This window comes from Stomoxys calcitrans, chromosome 3, assembly GCF_963082655.1.
Source record: "Stomoxys calcitrans chromosome 3, idStoCalc2.1, whole genome shotgun sequence".
Taxonomy (NCBI): Eukaryota; Metazoa; Arthropoda; class Insecta; order Diptera; family Muscidae; genus Stomoxys; species Stomoxys calcitrans.
In genome coordinates this window covers 183,338,938-183,357,733 of record NC_081554.1, presented here as the reverse complement: position 1 = coordinate 183,357,733, position 18,796 = coordinate 183,338,938, and the positions used below count along the sequence as shown (strand labels likewise).

At 39.4% G+C, this 18,796-nt stretch overlaps 2 protein-coding genes across 2 annotated transcripts; both read left to right on the top strand.

Annotated features, from left to right (window-relative positions):
* The first annotated feature begins 693 nt into the window (after positions 1–693).
* Positions 694–2,293, top strand: LOC106093430 (cytochrome P450 6A1). The gene is made up of 2 exons (XM_013260482.2): positions 694–1,799; positions 1,866–2,293. The coding sequence occupies exons 1-2, from the start codon at positions 743–745 to the stop codon at positions 2,291–2,293; spliced, it is 1,485 nt and encodes a 494-aa protein (XP_013115936.2). The 5' UTR covers positions 694–742.
* An 8,488-nt stretch (positions 2,294–10,781) lies between these two features.
* On the top strand, positions 10,782–12,309 carry LOC106093431 (cytochrome P450 6a8). The gene is made up of 2 exons (XM_013260483.2): positions 10,782–11,838; positions 11,900–12,309. Exons 1-2 carry the CDS (start codon positions 10,782–10,784, stop codon positions 12,307–12,309), a joined length of 1,467 nt encoding a protein of 488 aa, XP_013115937.2.
* The last annotated feature ends 6,487 nt before the right edge of the window (positions 12,310–18,796 follow it).

Below are 18,796 nucleotides of genomic sequence, written 5' to 3'. Positions count from 1 at the left end.
GTGATGCAATGAATATGTCTGGCGAGCTGCTGCACCTCATCGTAATCCTAGTGGAGGCATCCTCATTCACCGTGCAAAACGTGGAGCCTTCAATTTGCTCGGTCCATAAACTGATATAGCTGTCACATAAATCGATTCCCGGATGCGACTTCTTGAGTCCCTAGAAGCCTAAATTTTCATCTGTTTTGGGTGAAATTTGGCACAAAGACTGCTGACTTCTGACTTCCAGCATCCGTGCTAAAAATGATCCGAATAGGCCTATAACTGATATATACCCACTTACATGCTGATACACCGTTAAGCTTTTTAAGACCATAGAAGGCGCACTCATCTCCCGATTTGATTGTTACCTGTCTGAACTGAAGCACACTTTTATTTGTTGAGCAGATTCCATGAAGCTGGGTTCCTAAGATTTGACTCGACCGAATTTAACACATTTTTATCGAATTTTATCAAATCGACAATCGATCTTCTGCACTTACCAACGTTTGGCATGTCATCCAACATATAAAATTTTTTATCTAAAAAAATTTATTAAAATTCATCTGCGTCATACATGCTGCGATAGAAATTTCTTATACCACCTGCTTCAAATAATCAACTTTTGTTTGGAACATGGTTTTATCTTATCTTGAAATAAATCATGAAGGCAACAAGACTGATAGAACTTACATTCAGTTATTAGTATCACCCTAGATTCCCAAAAGATTAGACCAAAATAAGCAAAGCAAAGAAAATCAAAATGAATTTTTGGTTAATCATATTTTGGACATTCCTATCAACATCGCTAAGTTATCTAAAAGTCAAATACAATTATTGGGACCTGAAAGGCATCAAACAACTAAAGCCCCACTTCATATGGGGAAATCTGGCCAAACTGAAGAGTTTGGATCACAGATATTTCATGCAAGAAGTCTATGATGCCTTTCACAAACAAGCCAAAGTGGCGGGAGCCTATATTTTCACCAAACCCATTGCTGTTATACTCGATTTGGAAGTGGTGAAAACGCTGTTGATCAAGGATTTCGATAAATTCTCCACACGTTTGGTATATCACAATGATAAGGACATACTCTCGAGAAATTTTTTCAATCTAGAGGGCGTTGAATGGAAACCCTTGCGAAATACGTTTTCTCCCACATTTTCTTTGGAAAAAATGAAGTTCATATTTCCCACCATAAAGAGGATAGCAGAAAATTGCCTGCAGGCCTATGAAAAATGTCTGGAAGAAGCAGAGGATCTTAATATCACAGATCTGAATGACCGATATGTTACCGATATAACAGGAGAGGTTCTGTTGGGCCTGGAATGTAATAGCCTAGAAGATCCCAATATTGAGTTTCGACAAGTTTGCAGAAAAATGCTTAGAAGATCCAACTTCAACATACGCTGGCATATTTTCAAGCACACCTATGTTAACATTATGAAATATTTTGGTCACAAAAATATCTCCCATTGCATAGAGACTTTCTTTAGGGACACTGTCTGCACTAATATTAAGGCTCGTGAGCGACAGGCCATAGTACGCCATGACTTTGTTGACATTTTGCTGGAAATGAAAACCACAACGGATATGAATTTGAGCTATGAGGACTTAGCCTCACAGCTTTTTATATTTTTTGTGGCAGGTTTTGAGACCTCTACAGCCACCATGAGCAATGCCTTGTTTGAGCTGGCAAGACATACACAAATACAAAAGAAATTAAGAAAAGAAATTTTGAAGGTATTGGCAAGTCATGATAACGAATTGAGCTATGAGGCCTTAATGGAAATGAAGTATTTGGATCAGGTGATCAATGGTAAGTAAAAACTTTAACAAACTCTTAAAAACTTTGATTAAATTGGGTTTTTTTATGCCTTTTTAGAAACTCTGCGTATTTATGCCCCCTTATCCTATTTGCAACGCATAGCCAGTGAGGACTATCAAATACCTCATACAGATATTATTTTGGATAAAGGCACCGAAGTCTTCATACCAGTTCGTGCCATACATTATGATGCTGAAATCTATAAAAATCCCCATGAATTTCAACCTGAACGCTTCAGCACCCATGAAGTGGCCCAACGTCATTCGCAAGCCTTTTTGGGTTTTGGAGATGGTCCCCGAAATTGCATAGGCATGCTCTATGGTCGTATACAGGTGAAACTTGGTCTAGTTATGCTTTTGAGACATTTTCGCTTTACGCACTCGCAGAAGACATGCCAGGAAATAGAGTTTTCAAATCACCAATTTGGCACAGTGCCAGCAGCTGATATTTATCTAAAGGTAGAAAAGTTAGAGGGCATGTGTTGAGATGAACATTTAGAAAGTCTTATTCGAATAAAAACAATAAAAAAAAAAAATTCACCCACACTTAGTCTTTGCATTGGAGTTTTGATCTTAGCCTTCTACGTTTACCAATGGATCTTCATTCATTGCTTTGGCCGTTGGTGACCAAAGTGGAATTAATGGTGCAAACTTTCAGACAAATCGGATAAGAATTGCTCCCTCTAGAGGCTCAAGAGGTGTATACGGGAGATCTGTTTGCATTAGAGCTATATAAGGTTGTGAAAAGATTTGAACCATACTTAGCGCATTTGTTGATCAAACCAAACCAAAACACTTCAAGCATCATTTTAGCCAAACAGCATAAGAATTGCGACTTCTAGAGGCTCAAGAAGTCAAGATCCGATAACGGTTTATATGGGAGCTATATCAGGCTATGAACCGATTTGAAACATACTTCTCAGAGTTTTTGATGGCCAAACCAAAACATTTCATGCAAAATTTCAGCCAAATCTGATAATGATTGCGCCCTCTAGCGGCTCAAGAGGTCAAGATTCGAGATTGGTTTATATGAGAGCTATATCAACTTATGAACCGATATGGACCATGTCTGGCAGAGTTGTTGCAAGTCAGAATAAAACACTTAATGCGAAATTTCTGCCAAATCGGATAAGAATTGCGCCCTCTATAGGCTCATGAAGTCACAATCCGATATCGGTATATAAGGCAGCTATGTCAAAACATGGACCGATTTTGCCCATTTACAATTCCAACCCACTTGCACAAATAAAAAATATTTATGGAAAATTTCAAGCACCTGGCTTTAGTCCTTTCAAAGCGTGCAGACCGGCAGACGGACGGACGTGTAGACAGACAGACATGACTAAATGGATTTAGAATGTGAACACGATCCAGAATATATATACTTTGTTGGGTCTCACGTCAATATTTCGCTGTGTTACAAACGGAATGACTAAATTAGTATACCCCCATCCTATGTTGGAGGGTATTAAAACATCGCCGAGAAACTCAACACAGTCTAGCGAACAGGGAAGCGACAATCAGACATTACTACTCCCAAGAAGCGCATTATTTACTTAAGATAAAAATGCAAAATTGACCGTGAACATTCCATTAAGAAGTAGGGGCAAAATTCTTACATATCACTGAGTGATATAGGGCCTCCTTTTAATAGCCGAGTCCGTACGGCACTGCAGGAACCTAAAACTCAATACAGCTAAACGAGCAGGAAGCCAACGATGAGAGCATCACCCACTCCCAAGAAGACCATTTACTGGAATACCAATGATTGAGGTCGTCTAGATAAACCTCCACTGGAGCGAGACGCTCTGATGGAGAACATCTACAAGGGTAAGATTCATATAGCCTTAATTCAGGAGCCATGGACCAATGATTGAGGTCATCCAGATACATCTCCACTGGAGCGAGATAGCTACACAAAGCTCTGAATGAGAAAACCAGCAAGAGCAAGATTTATATTGTCTTAATTGAGGAACCATCGAAGATCTGCAACATAGTTTCTAGACTGAATCATGTTAATTACCAATAATTCTATGCTAACATCGGTACTCCGCCGAGAACCTGAATTATTTGTCATAAAAATTTTAATTATATATTTTTCTCGAGCTGTCAACGTCAAATGCAACATTGATAAGACAGGTAGGGAATGGAGCATGTTTGGAATCACTTTATCTGCCCTTCGACTTTCCGAGTCCCATAGGGGCTAAGGAAGTAAAATCCAGACATCGGTTTGAAAGAGAGCTATTTGAGGTTTTGGATCGATTCAGATCACATTTGGCAAGTATGTTAAAGGTCAAATCGGAATAAATTTGCGACCTCCAGAGGCTTATAACCATAATCAGAAGGTCGGTTGATATGGGAGCTATATCAGGTCATGAACCGATTTTGACCAAACTTGGCTCAGTTATTGAAAGACAAAATAAAATACTTCACGCAAAATTTCAGCCAAATCGGATAATAATTGCGCCGTCTAGAGGCTCAAGAAATCAAGATCTAAGATCGATTTATTGGGTTGCCCAAAAATTAATTGCGGATTTTTCGTATATTTGATTAAAGTTCATTCTAAGTTTTATTAAAAATGCATTTACTTTCTTTTAAAAAATCCGCAATTACTTTTTGGGCAACCAATATATGACAGCTATATAAAATCATATACCATTATGGCCCATTTACAAATCCCATCCAACCTACACAAATAGGAAGTAATTGTGCAAAATTTCGAGCTTCTAGCTTTTACTCTTTCGAAAGTTAGCGTTACTTAAATCGACTATGAATGTCAGGACGATCAAGAACATCAATACTTTGTTGGGTCTCGGATGAATATTGTGCGATGTGCTACAAACAGGATACCCTCCATCCTATGGCGGAAGGCATAATATCAACTTTGAATTCTTTTATTCCAAAAGATTAATTATTTAAATTTTTTCTATTTTGCCCGGAGTCGAGATAATACTCTTTTCGATTCCGAAGCCTTTAATGAAATCCTTACGGTTTCGAGGTTTTCTAACAGCAGCCTATGCCGCACGTCTTACTATTCTGTCTGCTCAACGACTTATGGCCATCCTGTGAAAAATGGGATATTAAGTAGCAATTGCTACATGAACCTAGTGAGAATTATATTCCACTTGTCTTGCCAAAATAGACGTCGAATAACGATATTCAATGCGAGTAAAGGACCAATAGACAAAATGCCCATTTCCATGTCCGACAGTATGCCCTCTATACAGGTGTGTTTGAATGTTTATCACTTGTACTGAAACTACTATAAGTATGAATGCATGTGTGGCTGGGCCATGCGTATCTATGTAAACAAACGCGTCGAGCATGCTGGCTGGTCGGTCGTGACGATCGTATGCCCATTCGGATAAATGTATGTAGGAATGGTTGTGTGGCTGGGCCATGCGTGTTTATGCAAATGTGTGTGTCTAGCATGTCGGCTGGGTATGACTAACGTGTGTATGAATAGTTGTGTGATCCATGCGAACTAATGTTAATATTAGCGGGCAGTTATCACAGCACTGAGAAAAGAAACATAACTGTAGCACAGTGGCTAGGATTGTCGTAAAATGTTATTTATTACATTATAATATGAAGGCCACCGTATGGCAGATGCTAATTGGCCTGCCTATGGCGCTGAACGCCTAGGTTCGAATCCTGGGAGGAGTATCTGAAAAATGTTCAACCATGGCTGTCGCCTCCTAATGCTGGCGACATTTGCGAGGTACTTTGCCGTATAAAAACTTCTCCTCAAAGAGGTGTCACTCTGCGGCATGCCGTTCGGCCTCGCCTATAAAAACGTGATCCCATATCATTAAGCTCAAAAATTTAATCGTACAGCAGTCATTGATTTGTGAGAAGTTTGCCCCAATTCTTCAATAGAATGTTCATGGGCAAATTTACATTTGCATATATGAAATGAATACAGGGCTACTTATGAGGCACAGTGGGCAAGATGACGTATAATGTACGAGTCCAAATTGACTCGTTTCCAAGCTTTATTTCACAAAATAGTTTGATTTATTTACTTGATTGCCTGAAAGTCAGTTTCAATATATTTTGTCAAGTGGTAAGGGTCTCTTAAAGAAAAATTGTGAGACATGTAGCATCTTTATCAGAGAAATTGTAATAACTTCAATGATTAGATTAAATAAAGCTACAAGGTTAAGCATTGTCTAATGAAACATGGATGAACTGGGGTATTAAATGTTATCTTAAAATTTATTTTAGGATTATATCTTGTCGAAAAATTTAAATTGGAACTATGGTTTTTAGTAGCAAGATAACAAAAGGTGACAAAAAAGTCGAGGTACTAAAATACGTCTGGGTTGTTGAAAGTGACAATGAATCTAAATGCTGGGTGCTATAAATCACTTCTTTCCAAGTGTTTATAAGAAACAATATTTTTTGTGGATTATTTCAACTAAAAGTGCTTTTTGGGCCAATCTCGATCCAATATTGAGCTGAATCTTCACGCAGGTTGAGTTCTTGAACGGGCCAAATCAGACCAGTTTTGGATATATCTACCATTTATACCGATCTGCCGACTTAAGGTCTTAAGCAAATAAAAGCTGCACTTACTACCCGATTTCGCTGAAATTTTAAACATTCGGTTGTTAAGGCTCCCGACGCCCGACCCAATAGATCGGATTATATAGACATATCTGTTATATAGACCGATCTTCTTGTTAAGGGCGCATTTATCATCAGATTTCGCTGAAACTTGAAACAGTGAGTTGTGTTAAACCATCCGATATCCGACCCAAATATGCCATATTCACCGAGCTGCCGATGTAGGGTCTGAAGCTCATAAAAGCTGCATTTATTATCCGATTTCGCTGAAATTTGAAATATTGCGTTGTTTTTAGCCTGCCGACATACGACCTAAATATGATTCAGATCGGATTATATTAATATATAGCTGCCAGATAGGCAGATCAGATAGGGAGACTAGTGTCTGAAACCCACATAAGCTTCATTTATTACCCGATATCGGAGAGGTGGCAAACCTTCCCGTTTACCCCAAAAGCACCACCCAATATAAAAATTGCACCTATTGGGACAATATGGTTCGTACTTGACCATATAATGGGGGTCTACTAATCTAGTCATTCCGTTTGTAACACTTAAACCCTATTAAGTATACATATTTCTGATCTTCTCGAAGTTCTGAGTCGATCTAGCCATGTCCGTCCGTCCGATTTCAGTTCTTAATCGTCTGGAAGCCGTAATTTGTGTCCGATTTGGCTAAAATTTTGCATGTAGTCTTCTGTTATGACTTCCAACAACACTACTAAGTACGACCTAAAGTGGTCTATAACCTGACATAGCTCCCATATAAACCGATCTCCCGATATCACTTCTTGAGCCCTTACAAGCCCCAATTTTTGTCCGAATTCGCTGAAATTGAGAATGTAGTGCTTTGCTATAACTTTCAATAGCTGTGGCAAGTACGTTCCAAATCAGTTTATAACCTAATAAGGCTCCCATATTATCCGATCTCCCGATTTGACTTCTTGAGCCCTAACAAGCCGCAATTTTTGTCCGATTTGGCATGCGGTGTTCTTTTATGACTTCCAACAATTGTACCAAGTACCGGCCGAATCGGTCTATAACCTAATTTAGCTCCCATATAAACCGGTCTCTGGATTATCCTTATTCGGTTCCTAGAAGCTTTAATTTTTGCTGGTTTGTCATTCATTCTTTATTTCTTAGTTGTACCTGCCAAATTTCAGATCCCTAGCTCCATCTATGAAGAAAGTACCAAATGGTACTAATTTTGGTACCAAATGTGCTAATGTTGAATAGATCATGTAGCTACCCATCATATACGATTATTTCTTAGTTTTACCTTCATGCCAACTTTAAGACCTCAAGCTCCATCTGGATAGAAATTACCAAATGGTACCAATATTGGTACCAAAATGTACGAATTGTAAAAAGATCATAGTCACCCATCATATTTTTCCTAGTTATTGTATATCTGCATACCGAATTTCCTGCAATACCAATTGCGTTACTAAATGTAAATTTTATCCCATTACCAGTACTATTTTTCCATTTTTATACCCTCCACCATAGGATGGGGTCTACTAATTTCGTCATTATGTTTGTAACTCCTCGAAATATTCGTCTAAGATCCCATAAAATATATATATTATTGATACTTATGGCATTTTAAGTCGATCTAGCCATGTCCGTTCGTCCGCCGGTCTGTCTGTCCGTCCGTAGGTCTGTCTGTCGAAAAAAAAACTAACTTTCAAAGGAGTAAAGCTAGCCGCTTGAAATTTTCCATAAATACTTCTTATTAGTGTAGGTCGGTTGGGATTGCATACCCCATTCGTTCCATGTTTTGATATAGCCGCCATATAAACCGATATGGGATATTTTCTGCTTGAACCACTAGAGGGCGCAATTCTTATAGGACTTGGCTGAATTTTTGCATGAGGTGTTTTGTTATGACTTCCAACATTTGTCACGAGTATGGTTAACATCGGTCTATAACCTGATATAGCTGTCATATAAACCGATCTGGGGTGTTGACTTATTGAGCATCTAGAGGGCGCAATTCCTATCCGATTTGGCTGTAATTTTGCACGACGTGTTATGTTATTACTTCCAACAACTATGCTAAGTATGCTTTAAATCAGCTCATAACCTGATATAGCTGTCATATAAACCGAATTTGAATCTTGACTTCTTGAGCTATTAGAGGCGCAATTCTTATCCGAGTTTGCTGAAATTTTGCATGACGTGTTTTGTTGTGACTTCTAACAACTGTGCCGTTTGCAACACATCGAAATATCCATTTCCGACCCTATTGAGTATATATATTCTTGATCAGCGTAAAAATCGAAGATGATCTAGCCATGTCCGTCCGCAGGTTAAGTTCGAAGATGGGCTATATCGGACTATAACTTGATATAGCCCCCGTATAGACCGATCCGCCGATTTAGGGTGTTAGGCCCATAAATGCCAAATTTACTATCCGATTTGCAAATAGCTGCACTATAGACCGATCTCTCGATTTAAGGTTTGGGCCCATAAAAGGCGCATTTATTGTCAGGTTTTCCCAAAATTTGGGACAGTGAATTGTGTTATGCCCTTCGATATCCTTCTTCAACTTGGCCTAGATCGGTCCATATTTTGATATAGCTATCATATAGACCGATCTATCGATTTAAGGATTTGGGACCATAAAAGGCGCATATATTGTCCGATGTCGCCGAAATTTGGATCAGTGAATTGTGTTATGCCCTTCGCCATCCTTCATCAATTTGGCCCAGATGGGTCCAGATTTGGATATAGCTGTCAAATAGACCGATCAGCCAATTTAGGGTCTTAGGCCCATTAAAGACACATTTATAATCCGATTTTGCACAAATTTGGGACAGTGGGTTGTGTTAGGCCCTTCGACTTCCTTCGTCAATTTGGCCCAGATCGGTCCAGATTTGGATATAGCTCTCATATAGACCGATCTCTCGATTTCAGGTTTTTGGGTCATTATAAGCCCATTTATTGTCTGATTTTGCTGAAATTTGGGACAATGAGTTGTGTTATGCCCTTCGACATCCTTCTTCAATTTGGCCCAGATCGGCGAAATTTGGATAAAGGTGCCATATAGACCGATCAGCCGATTTAGGGTCTAAGGTCCATAAAAGCCACATTTGTTATCCGATTTTGATGAAATTTAGAACAGTGAGTTATGTTAGGCCCTTCGATATCCTTCATTAATTTGGCCCAGATCGGTCCAGATTTGGATATAGCTGCCATATAGACCGATCAGACGATTTTGGGTCTTAGGCCCATAAAAGCCACATCTATTATCCGATTTTTCTGAAATACAGAACAGTGAGTTGTGTAAGTCCCTTCGATATCCTCCGTTAATTTGACCCAGATCGGTCCAGATTTGGATATAGCTGCCATATAGACCGATCAGCCGATATAGGGTCTTATGCCCATAAAAGCCACATCTATTATCCGATTTTTCTGAAATACAGAACAGTGAGTTATGTAAGTCCCTTCGATATCCTCCGTTAATTTGGCCCAGATCGGTTCAGATTTAGATATAGCTGCCATATAGACCGATTCTCAGATTTAGGGTCTTTGGCCCATAAAAGCCACATTTATTATCCGATTTTGCTGAAATTTGCGACAGTGAGTTCTGTTAGGCCCTTCGACTTTCTTCGTCAATTTGGCACAGATCGGCCCAGATTTGGATATAGCTTCCATATAGACCGATTCTCAGATTTAGGGTCTTTGGCCCATAAAAGCCACATTTATTATCCGATTTTGCTGATATTTGCGACAGTGAGTTGTTTCCGGCTCTTTGACGTCCTTCTTCAATTTGGCTCAGATCGCTTCAGATTTGGATATAGATGCCAAATATACCGATCCCCCGATTTAGGGTCTTAGGCCCATAAAAGTCACATTTATTATCCGATTTTATTGAAATTCGGGACAGTGAGTTGTGTCAGTCCCTTCAATATCCTTCGATAATTTGGCCCAGATCGGTTCAAATTTGGATATATGTGCCATATAGACCGATCAGCCGATTTAGGTTCTTAGGCCCATAAAAGCCTCATTTATTATCCGATTTTGATGAAATTCGGGACAGTGAGTTGTGTTAGGCCCTTCGACTTCGACTAAAAGTAGTAGGTAGACTCGGTGGTGTAGGGTATTATCAAGTTGGTTCCGCCCGACTTTTGCCTTTCCTCATTGGTATTTTTCTATGGCAGCATTTATTATAAGAAAACGCAGACGAAAACAAGATAAGCACAGACGAAGAACAAAACATTTGTCAGCCAAATATAATTAAATAATAAATGTTTAAAACAAGTTTCATGGCTTTATTTTTTTCGGGGCAAATTTTGGTGCACTCCAAAAAAATTATTTAGTAGTTAAATGTTTGCATCGAACGGCAGTCTAGGGAGAACAAATTAAACAACCAGAAAAACGATAGATAAATTTCAAGACAATGCATTTTTGGTTGATTGCCTTGGGCACCTGCGTGGCCTTGATAATCAGCCTTTTGAAGCATCACTTTAGTTATTGGCAACGCAAAGGCATTCAACAAATGTCCCCCAATCTGTTATGGGGCAATGTGCAGCATTTGAAAAGTCTAAATCATCGTGAGTTTCTACAGGATGTCTATGACCAATTCCATGCACCAACCAAGGTGGTGGGGGCCTATGTGTATGGCAAACCGGTAGCTGTAATACTTGACTTGGACATGATCAAAAGTGTACTGATCAAGGATTTCAATAAATTCACCAGTCGCATGGCCTATAGGAATGACAAGGATATATTGTCGCAGCATCTGTTCAATATCGAGGGAACGCTATGGAGACCTCTGCGCCAAAAATTCTCGCCCACTTTTACCTCGGGAAAAATGAAATATATGTTTGCCACCATCAAAGCGGTGGCCGATGAATTTGCCGAAACCTTTAGGCGACAGCTTGAAATGACGAACTTGCTGGACATCTGTGACCTCAATAGCCGTTTCACCATCGATGTCATAGGCTCCAGCATTTTTGGCTTTGAGTGCAATAGCCTGAACAATCCCTCGGCAGAATTTCGTCAAATCACTCGAATGATATTTGGCCGAAAGAATTTCAACATACGTTGGCAATTGTTCAAGCACACCTATGTGCGTTTTATGAAATTTTTGGGCCACAAAAGATATCCCCAAATGGTGGAGGATTTCTTTAGGCGAGTGGTGCGCGAGGGCATTGTGGAGCGTGAAAAACACAACATTGTGCGCAATGATTTTGTAAATTTGGTATTACAATTGAGAAAATCCGGGGATATGAACTTGAGTTTTGATCAAATTGCGGCGCAATTTTTTGTATTTTTTTCGGCGGGCTATGAGACTTCGGCAACCACCATGACTTGTGTGCTGTATGAATTGGCCAGGCATAAAGAGATACAAAACAAATTGAGGCAAGAAATACAAGAGATCTTGGAAAAGCATGATAACAACTTGACCTATGAAGCTGTTATGGAGATGAAATTTCTGGAGGCAGTGATAAAAGGCAAGAAAACAAAAAATTAAAAAAAAATTTATTTAAAATAATTTTCTTAATTTGTTTGCAGAAACCTTGCGTTTGTATACCCCTGTACCCTTTCTGCAACGTGTGGCCACTGAGCAGGCCACCCTCGACAATATCACCTTTGAGAAAGGCACCGAAGTTTATATACCCAGTTGGGCTATACACCATGACCCAAATATCTACCACAATCCTAATGAGTTTTGCCCCGAACGTTTTACTGCTCTCCATGAAGACCAAAGGCATCCTCAGTCGTTTTTAGCATTTGGAGATGGTCCCAGAAATTGCATTGGTCTACGTTTTGGTAGCTTGCAATCAAAAGTTGGCCTTATTTCCCTATTATCGAAATTTAAATTCTCTCATGTGCCCGAAACTTGCAAAGAGATTGTATTCTCAAAGCATAGCATAATTTTGACAGTATCAAATGAGGTGATGTTGAAGGTGGAAAAACTGTAGAATTCAAAGAAAAAGGAAAATGATAAAATAATAAAAAGCCGAATCTTGAGAATCCACCACCATGGATTCTGCTAAAACTTTACACCAAACTAGCTGACCCGGGCCCGCTCCGCTCCGCCTTCTTTTACTTTATATGGAACTAAATTTTAATTGGAATATTTTTTTCCACAATTTAAGAGCTTTTAGTACTTGGCACTTGGCCCTGAAAAAATATCAGCAAAGTGCTCTTCTCTCAAATACCATTTATTTAAACCCCATATAGAGTTTACACGATGAGGCGTCCTCAAAATACAGGGCCACGAAATTGGTTATCAAATTTTGTTTTCTAATCTCAAATGCCTCTTGTTTGAGCCACATATTGGCATGGTCAAAAAATTTTTACCCTTTGGGGTGTGTTTTGGGGAATTGGTGATGCCTTAAATACATGGTCCTACATTTGGATATCAAATTTGTATTCTACTCCCAAATACCCTGATATCAGATTCGTGCTTTACTCCCAAAGAACTTTCATTTGAACCTCATTTTGCTATCGTGGTAAATTTGAACCATTTTGGGGGAGAAGCGGCCCCCAAAACACTTGGTCCCATATTTGGGTATCAAATTCGAATTCTATTCGCAAATACCTTTCATTTGAGTCCCATATTGCCATTGTCGGTAAATATGTACGATTTAGGGGTGTTTTGGGGGTTTGGGGTGGTTCCCCTAACACTTGGTCCGACAATTGGATATCGGATACGTTTTCTTATCCTAAATACCTTTCATTTGAGTCCCATATTGTTGTGATTGGTCTAAATATATGTTTGGTAGGTTTTAGGGTGGGACGGCCTTCCTAGGTTTCCCATCCGAAATTTGGATACCAAATTTTTATTTTTAGGGTACTATATGAGAGCACACAAAATTTCGCTTAAATCGCACCATCCATCTCTGAGATCTGGCGTTTCTGAAAATTAGGATAAGGGGGAGGGTCCGCCCCCCTCCAGGTATCAAAAAATGTAGTACCCTATTTTCACCACGGGATCATTATGCAAAAAATTGTTTTTTTTTTTCCAGGGAACACGAACCAAATCGGGAAATCGGTTTATATGGGTGCTATATCAGGTTATAGATGATGTTGAGATGATTTTCCCTTTTGCCTAGGCACAGTAAAAAACAAGTAAAAAGGAGTTAAGTTCGGCCGGGTCGAACTTTGGATACCCTCCACCTCGGGTATATAAGTAATCCACCTTTCATCAAAATTCGCTGAAAATTTCATGTCCCATAGCAGTTATATCAAAATATGTTCCGATTTGGACCAAATACTAATAAGAACAGTAGCTATATCTAAAAATAAACCGATCTGAACCATATACAACACGGATGACGAAAAGCGTAAGATGAGTCGCTGTGTCAAATTTTAGTGAAATCGGATTATAAATGCGCCTATTATGGGGCCAAGATTTTAAATTGAGATATCGGTCTACATGGTAGCTACATTCAAATCTGGACCCATCTGATCCAAATTGAAGAAGGACATCGAGGGGCATAACTCAACTCACTGTCCCAATTTTCGGTGACATCGGACAATAAATGCGCCTTTTATGGGCCCAAAACCTTAAATCGAGGCATCGGTCTATATGGCAGCTACATTAAAATCTGGACCGATCTGGTCCAAATTGAAGAAGGACATCAAGGGGCTTAACTTAACTCACTGTCCCAAATTTCAGCAAAATCGGATAATAAATGTGGCTTTTATGGGCCTAAGACCCTAAATCGGAGGATCGGTCAAAATGGCTGCTATATGCAAATCTGGAACGATTTGGGCCAAATTGACGAAGGATATCGAAGGGCCTAACACAACTCACTGTCCCAAATTTCAGCAAAATCGGATAATAAATGTGACTTTTTTGGGCCTAAGACCCTAAATCGGAGGATCGGTCAAAATGGGTGCTTTATGCATATCTGGACCGATTTGGGCCAAATTGACAAAAGATGTCGAAGGCCCTAACACAACTCACTGTCCCAAATTTGAGCAAAATCGGATTTTAAATGTGTCTTTTATGGGCCTAAGACCCTAAATCGGCGAATCGGTCTATATGGCAGCTATATCCAAATCTGGAACGATTTGGGCCAAATTGACGAAGGATATCGAAGGGCCTAACACAACTCACTGTCCCAAATTTCAGCAAAATCGGATAATAAATGTGACTTTTATGGGCCTAAGGCCCTATGTCGGAGGATCGGTCTATATGGTAGCTATATCAAAATCTGGACCGATTTGAGCCAAATTGACGAAGGATATCTAAGGACCTAAGACAACTCACTGTCCCAAATTTCAGCAAAATCGGAAAATAAATGCGCCTTTTATGGGCCCAAAATCTTAAATTAAGGGATCGGTCTAAATGGCAGCTATATCCAAATCTGGACCGATTTGGGCCAAATTGACGAAGGATGTCGAAAGGCCTAACACAACTCACTGTCCCAAATTTCAGCAAAATCGGATAATAAATGTGACTTTTATGGGCCTAAAATCTTAAATCAAGGGATCGGTCTAAATGACAGCTATATCCAAATCTGGAACGATTTGGGCCAAATTGACAAAGGATATCGAAGGGCCCAACACAACTCACTGTCCCATATTGCAGCAAAATCGGATAATAAATGTGACTTTTATGGGCCTAAGGCCCTGAATCGAAGGATCGGTCTATATGGCAGCTATATCCAAATCTGGACCGATTTGGGCCAAATTGACGAAGGATGTCGAAGAGCCTAACACAACTCACTGTCCCAAATTTCAGCAAAATCTGATAATAAATGTGGCTTTTATTAGCCTAAGACCCTAAATCTGAGGATCGGTCTATATGGCAGCTATATCCAAATCTGGACCGATCTGAGCCAAACAGACGAAGGATGTCGAAGGGCCTAAAACAACTCACTGTCCTGATTTTCAGCTAAATCGGATAATAAATTTGACCCTTTATTTTTGAAGACTGTAGCGTGATTTTAACAGATAGACGGACGGACATGACTAGATCGTCTTAGATTTTTACGCTGATCAAGAATATATCTACTTTATAGGGTCGGAAATGGATATTTCGATGTGTTGCAAACGAAATGACAAAATGAATATACCCCCATGCCTCGGTGGTGGGTATAAAAAGTCTTAAAATCTAGTATCAAATGTATATATCGTACATATTTACTTATTATATGTTACATGAAATAATCCAACTTATGTGGCGAATGCATGTATGTCCAATCAAACTTAGTTCCAGCATGTTTGATGATGTTGGGAGGCATTGACTAAGCTACGGTTTGATCGTTGCTCATGCAGGCATTCGCAATGTAAAGCAAAAATACTAAAGTGTGTGTGATTATGCATACACGCATTGATCTGCGTGCTGCTGCTATTCTGTAACCTAGGAAATGTGGTTGTTGTTGCGTTCTATATCAAACTAGGCCTATGCTTAGCCTCTGCAGTAGGGGGTGGCGACGCACAAGCTGCTGGAGTATAAGTATGCACATAAGAGGCAAGAGGTGTAATGTGAACGCTCACGCAGATCAGTGCGCATGTTGCAGAGCTTATTTTAAATAGACATACCTTATAGTTTATTGAAGTTAGAAATAAGCTAATAATGATGTCATGTATGATAATAATGACCAGTTTGGCCTTGGAAGATTTAAAATAATTAGAAAAGTGATTGCGTCACTGTTGTTCGATGAGTTGATGACAAGATGTTGTAATTTTGATGAGAATAGATGATGGTGACCGGTAGGAAAAATGTTAAGTTGATGCATGTGAGCTATTTGGATGCATTTTTCAAAGCACATATAGTTCACGAACATACCAATTTGGAACGTACTTGGCACAGTTGTTGGAAGATATAACAGAACTCTATGTGTGAAAGTTCAGCCAAATCGGATAAAAACTGTGGCTTCCAGGGGCTAAAGAAGTCAAATGGAGATATATCTAAATCTGTACCGACATGACCCATTTGAAATCCCCAAGGACCTACATTGCATTGATATTAAGTATCTTTTCAAAATTTTAAGCGGCTAACTTAGACGAATATTTCGAGGTACTACAAACGGAATGACTAGATTAATATACCAACATGCTATGGTGGTGGGTATAAAAAGGGATAATGGGAGGTCAAAAAGGCATTAAAATCGGGCTGGCAGAACTTAGGATACGCACCACCTCGGATATATTCATTACTCACCTTTCGTCATAATAATAAAATTTATCATTTATACCGATCTTCATTGGTATATATATCAGCTTTATCCAAATCTGAAACCAATCTGGGCCGTACTAAACAGGGACAGACACATGGACATCGTTCAATCACCTTAGCATTTGCAATCTGCCAACTGACAGCTCTATCGTAAAGCTTGACATATTTGAGGTTATACGTACTCTGAACGTTTTGACATACAAGCGCTATTTGTGTTGTTTACTGTAACTTAAAAGACTCTTCTCGCTGGAAAAATGGAATTACAAAGTGAAAATTTTTTAAAATTTTCGACATGGATTAACTCAACAACTGTGCATCGATGAACCTTTTTCAATTTTTATCGATGAAGGTCCATCAAGGACCAGTGTTTATCGATGGTATGGTGAATTCAACCAAGGTCGTAGTTCACTGTTGTTGTTGTTGTTGTTCCAGAAGCCATTGAAGCTGTGCTGCAACTGATTTTGCAAGAACGTCGTGTGACCTATCGTGAGATTGAGAAAACCTTAGGAATTAGCATCAACATTTGACCGTCAAAAAAAATTTATTCGCTTTTGATCCCACACAAATTGTTAATTGCTCAAAAAAAGGCTCGTGTCGATTGGTCGAAAAAAATCCTCCAAAAATGCGATCGCTGTGTTTTGAAACACTTTGATGACATCGTGACAGGTGATGAATCGTGGATTTACGCGTATGAGCCCGAAAGTAAACGGCAGTCGACTGTATGGGTGTTTCAAGATGAGCCAAATCCAGCAAAAGTTGCTCGCGCACTAAGCACTTCCAAGCTGATGATAGCCTTTTTTTTTGGAAAAACTGAATATGTCGCAATCATACCACTAGAACAACGCAGAACAGTCAATTCTGAGTGGTACACCATCATTTGTGTCGGTGTCTGTTAGCCGCGAAAGACGGGCAATAATGTAGGAAATGCTTCAATATCTCATCATCTTCCCCACATGATATCACATGCCGCACCTATTTTGCACAGGTGTGCTGATAGTTCTATGGACCCCTTTATAATTGCAATTTTATTGGCTACGACAGAACATTTGTTCCACTAGCCGAACGTAGAATAGCGTTCCAAGCTCCTTGATATCCTGCGCTCATTCTAAAATCTCCGGCACCAAGTTTCGAGGTGTCTCGCACCACTTGATCTTTCCATCGGGCTTTTGGTCTTCCCTGTTTGCTTGTACCACCGTGTTTGGCTTCAAAAGACTTCTTTGCTGGAGCTTCTTCATCTATTCTGACAACATAACCTAGCCAACGCAGCCTAACTATGCTATCGTCGTCATATAGCTCATACAGCTCGTGGTTCATACGTCGCCTATATTCTTCATTAACGCAAAATGGTCCATATATCATACGAAGAATCTTTCTCTCAAATACTCCAAGCACTGCCTCATCTGCTTTCACAGTATTGTATCAGTATTTTGTTTAGTGTAATCTTCGTTCCCCTACCTTCTTCTTTCATTTCAGTAATAGATTCGTTTTCTCACTATCCGAATCTCCCCATAGGATTTTATGTCGTTCCACGCCCTTAACTCGGACTGTGTCGACCCGAAAGGCTTCGGGTTAACAAAGTTTATTGACGGCAGTCCTCTGGCCTTCACTGCCAATCGTCTGCTGTTTTATTAGACCCCTTACACCGCTATGGCCCAGCACCCAAACGGTCATGGCTAAATGATATCAGGCTGAAATTCGTAAACGGTCGGAATACTTGAATAATGCTTCCGTCTTCCTCTTTCCTAGCGTTACAAACAAATGCAGAAAGTTGTTATAACCTGCGTCACTGCACTGTGGTGGTTTTTTTGTTAAACACTGAAATACTGAAATTGTTTTTCAAATTTTATAGCAAAATTAACGTAGTCATAAACTTTGTCATTTAAAGCTCTGCATATACTGGCCTAAATGTCGACGTGGTGTGTGCCTCTGCTAAGTACTAAATTTTGATTTATATTACTAAAGCTCTGCATGTGCTTGTCTAAATGTCGGTGCTGTGTGTGTCTCCACTAAGTACTAAACCATATTTCAATTACAGCCAAAAGGTGCATCGCATGGTTTATGAACATGCTTAACGAAAGTAGTTTAATGATAAACTAACAACAGCGCCCTCTTTAAACATATTTACAAACTGAGGGTAGTTGCATTATATCATATGAACGCCGTAAACAGCAGTACATCACGAAAAAATGCAAATAACACGTTTTAAAATGACGCTAAACATTGGTGAAAGTTTCCAAAATCCTATGTTCTGCAGTAACGATGGACTTCTTTTC

Excerpts from the sequence above, each read along its gene's own strand:
- LOC106093431 (XM_013260483.2), top strand. The coding sequence starts at position 10,782 with ATGCATTTTTGGTTGATTGCCTTGGGCACCTGCGTGGCCTTGATAATC. Across the intron at positions 11,839-11,899 it reads TCTGGAGGCAGTGATAAAAG|AAACCTTGCGTTTGTATACC; the intron begins GCAAGAAAACAA and ends ATTTGTTTGCAG.
- LOC106093430 (XM_013260482.2), top strand. The coding sequence starts at position 743 with ATGAATTTTTGGTTAATCATATTTTGGACATTCCTATCAACATCGCTA. Across the intron at positions 1,800-1,865 it reads TTTGGATCAGGTGATCAATG|AAACTCTGCGTATTTATGCC; the intron begins GTAAGTAAAAAC and ends ATGCCTTTTTAG.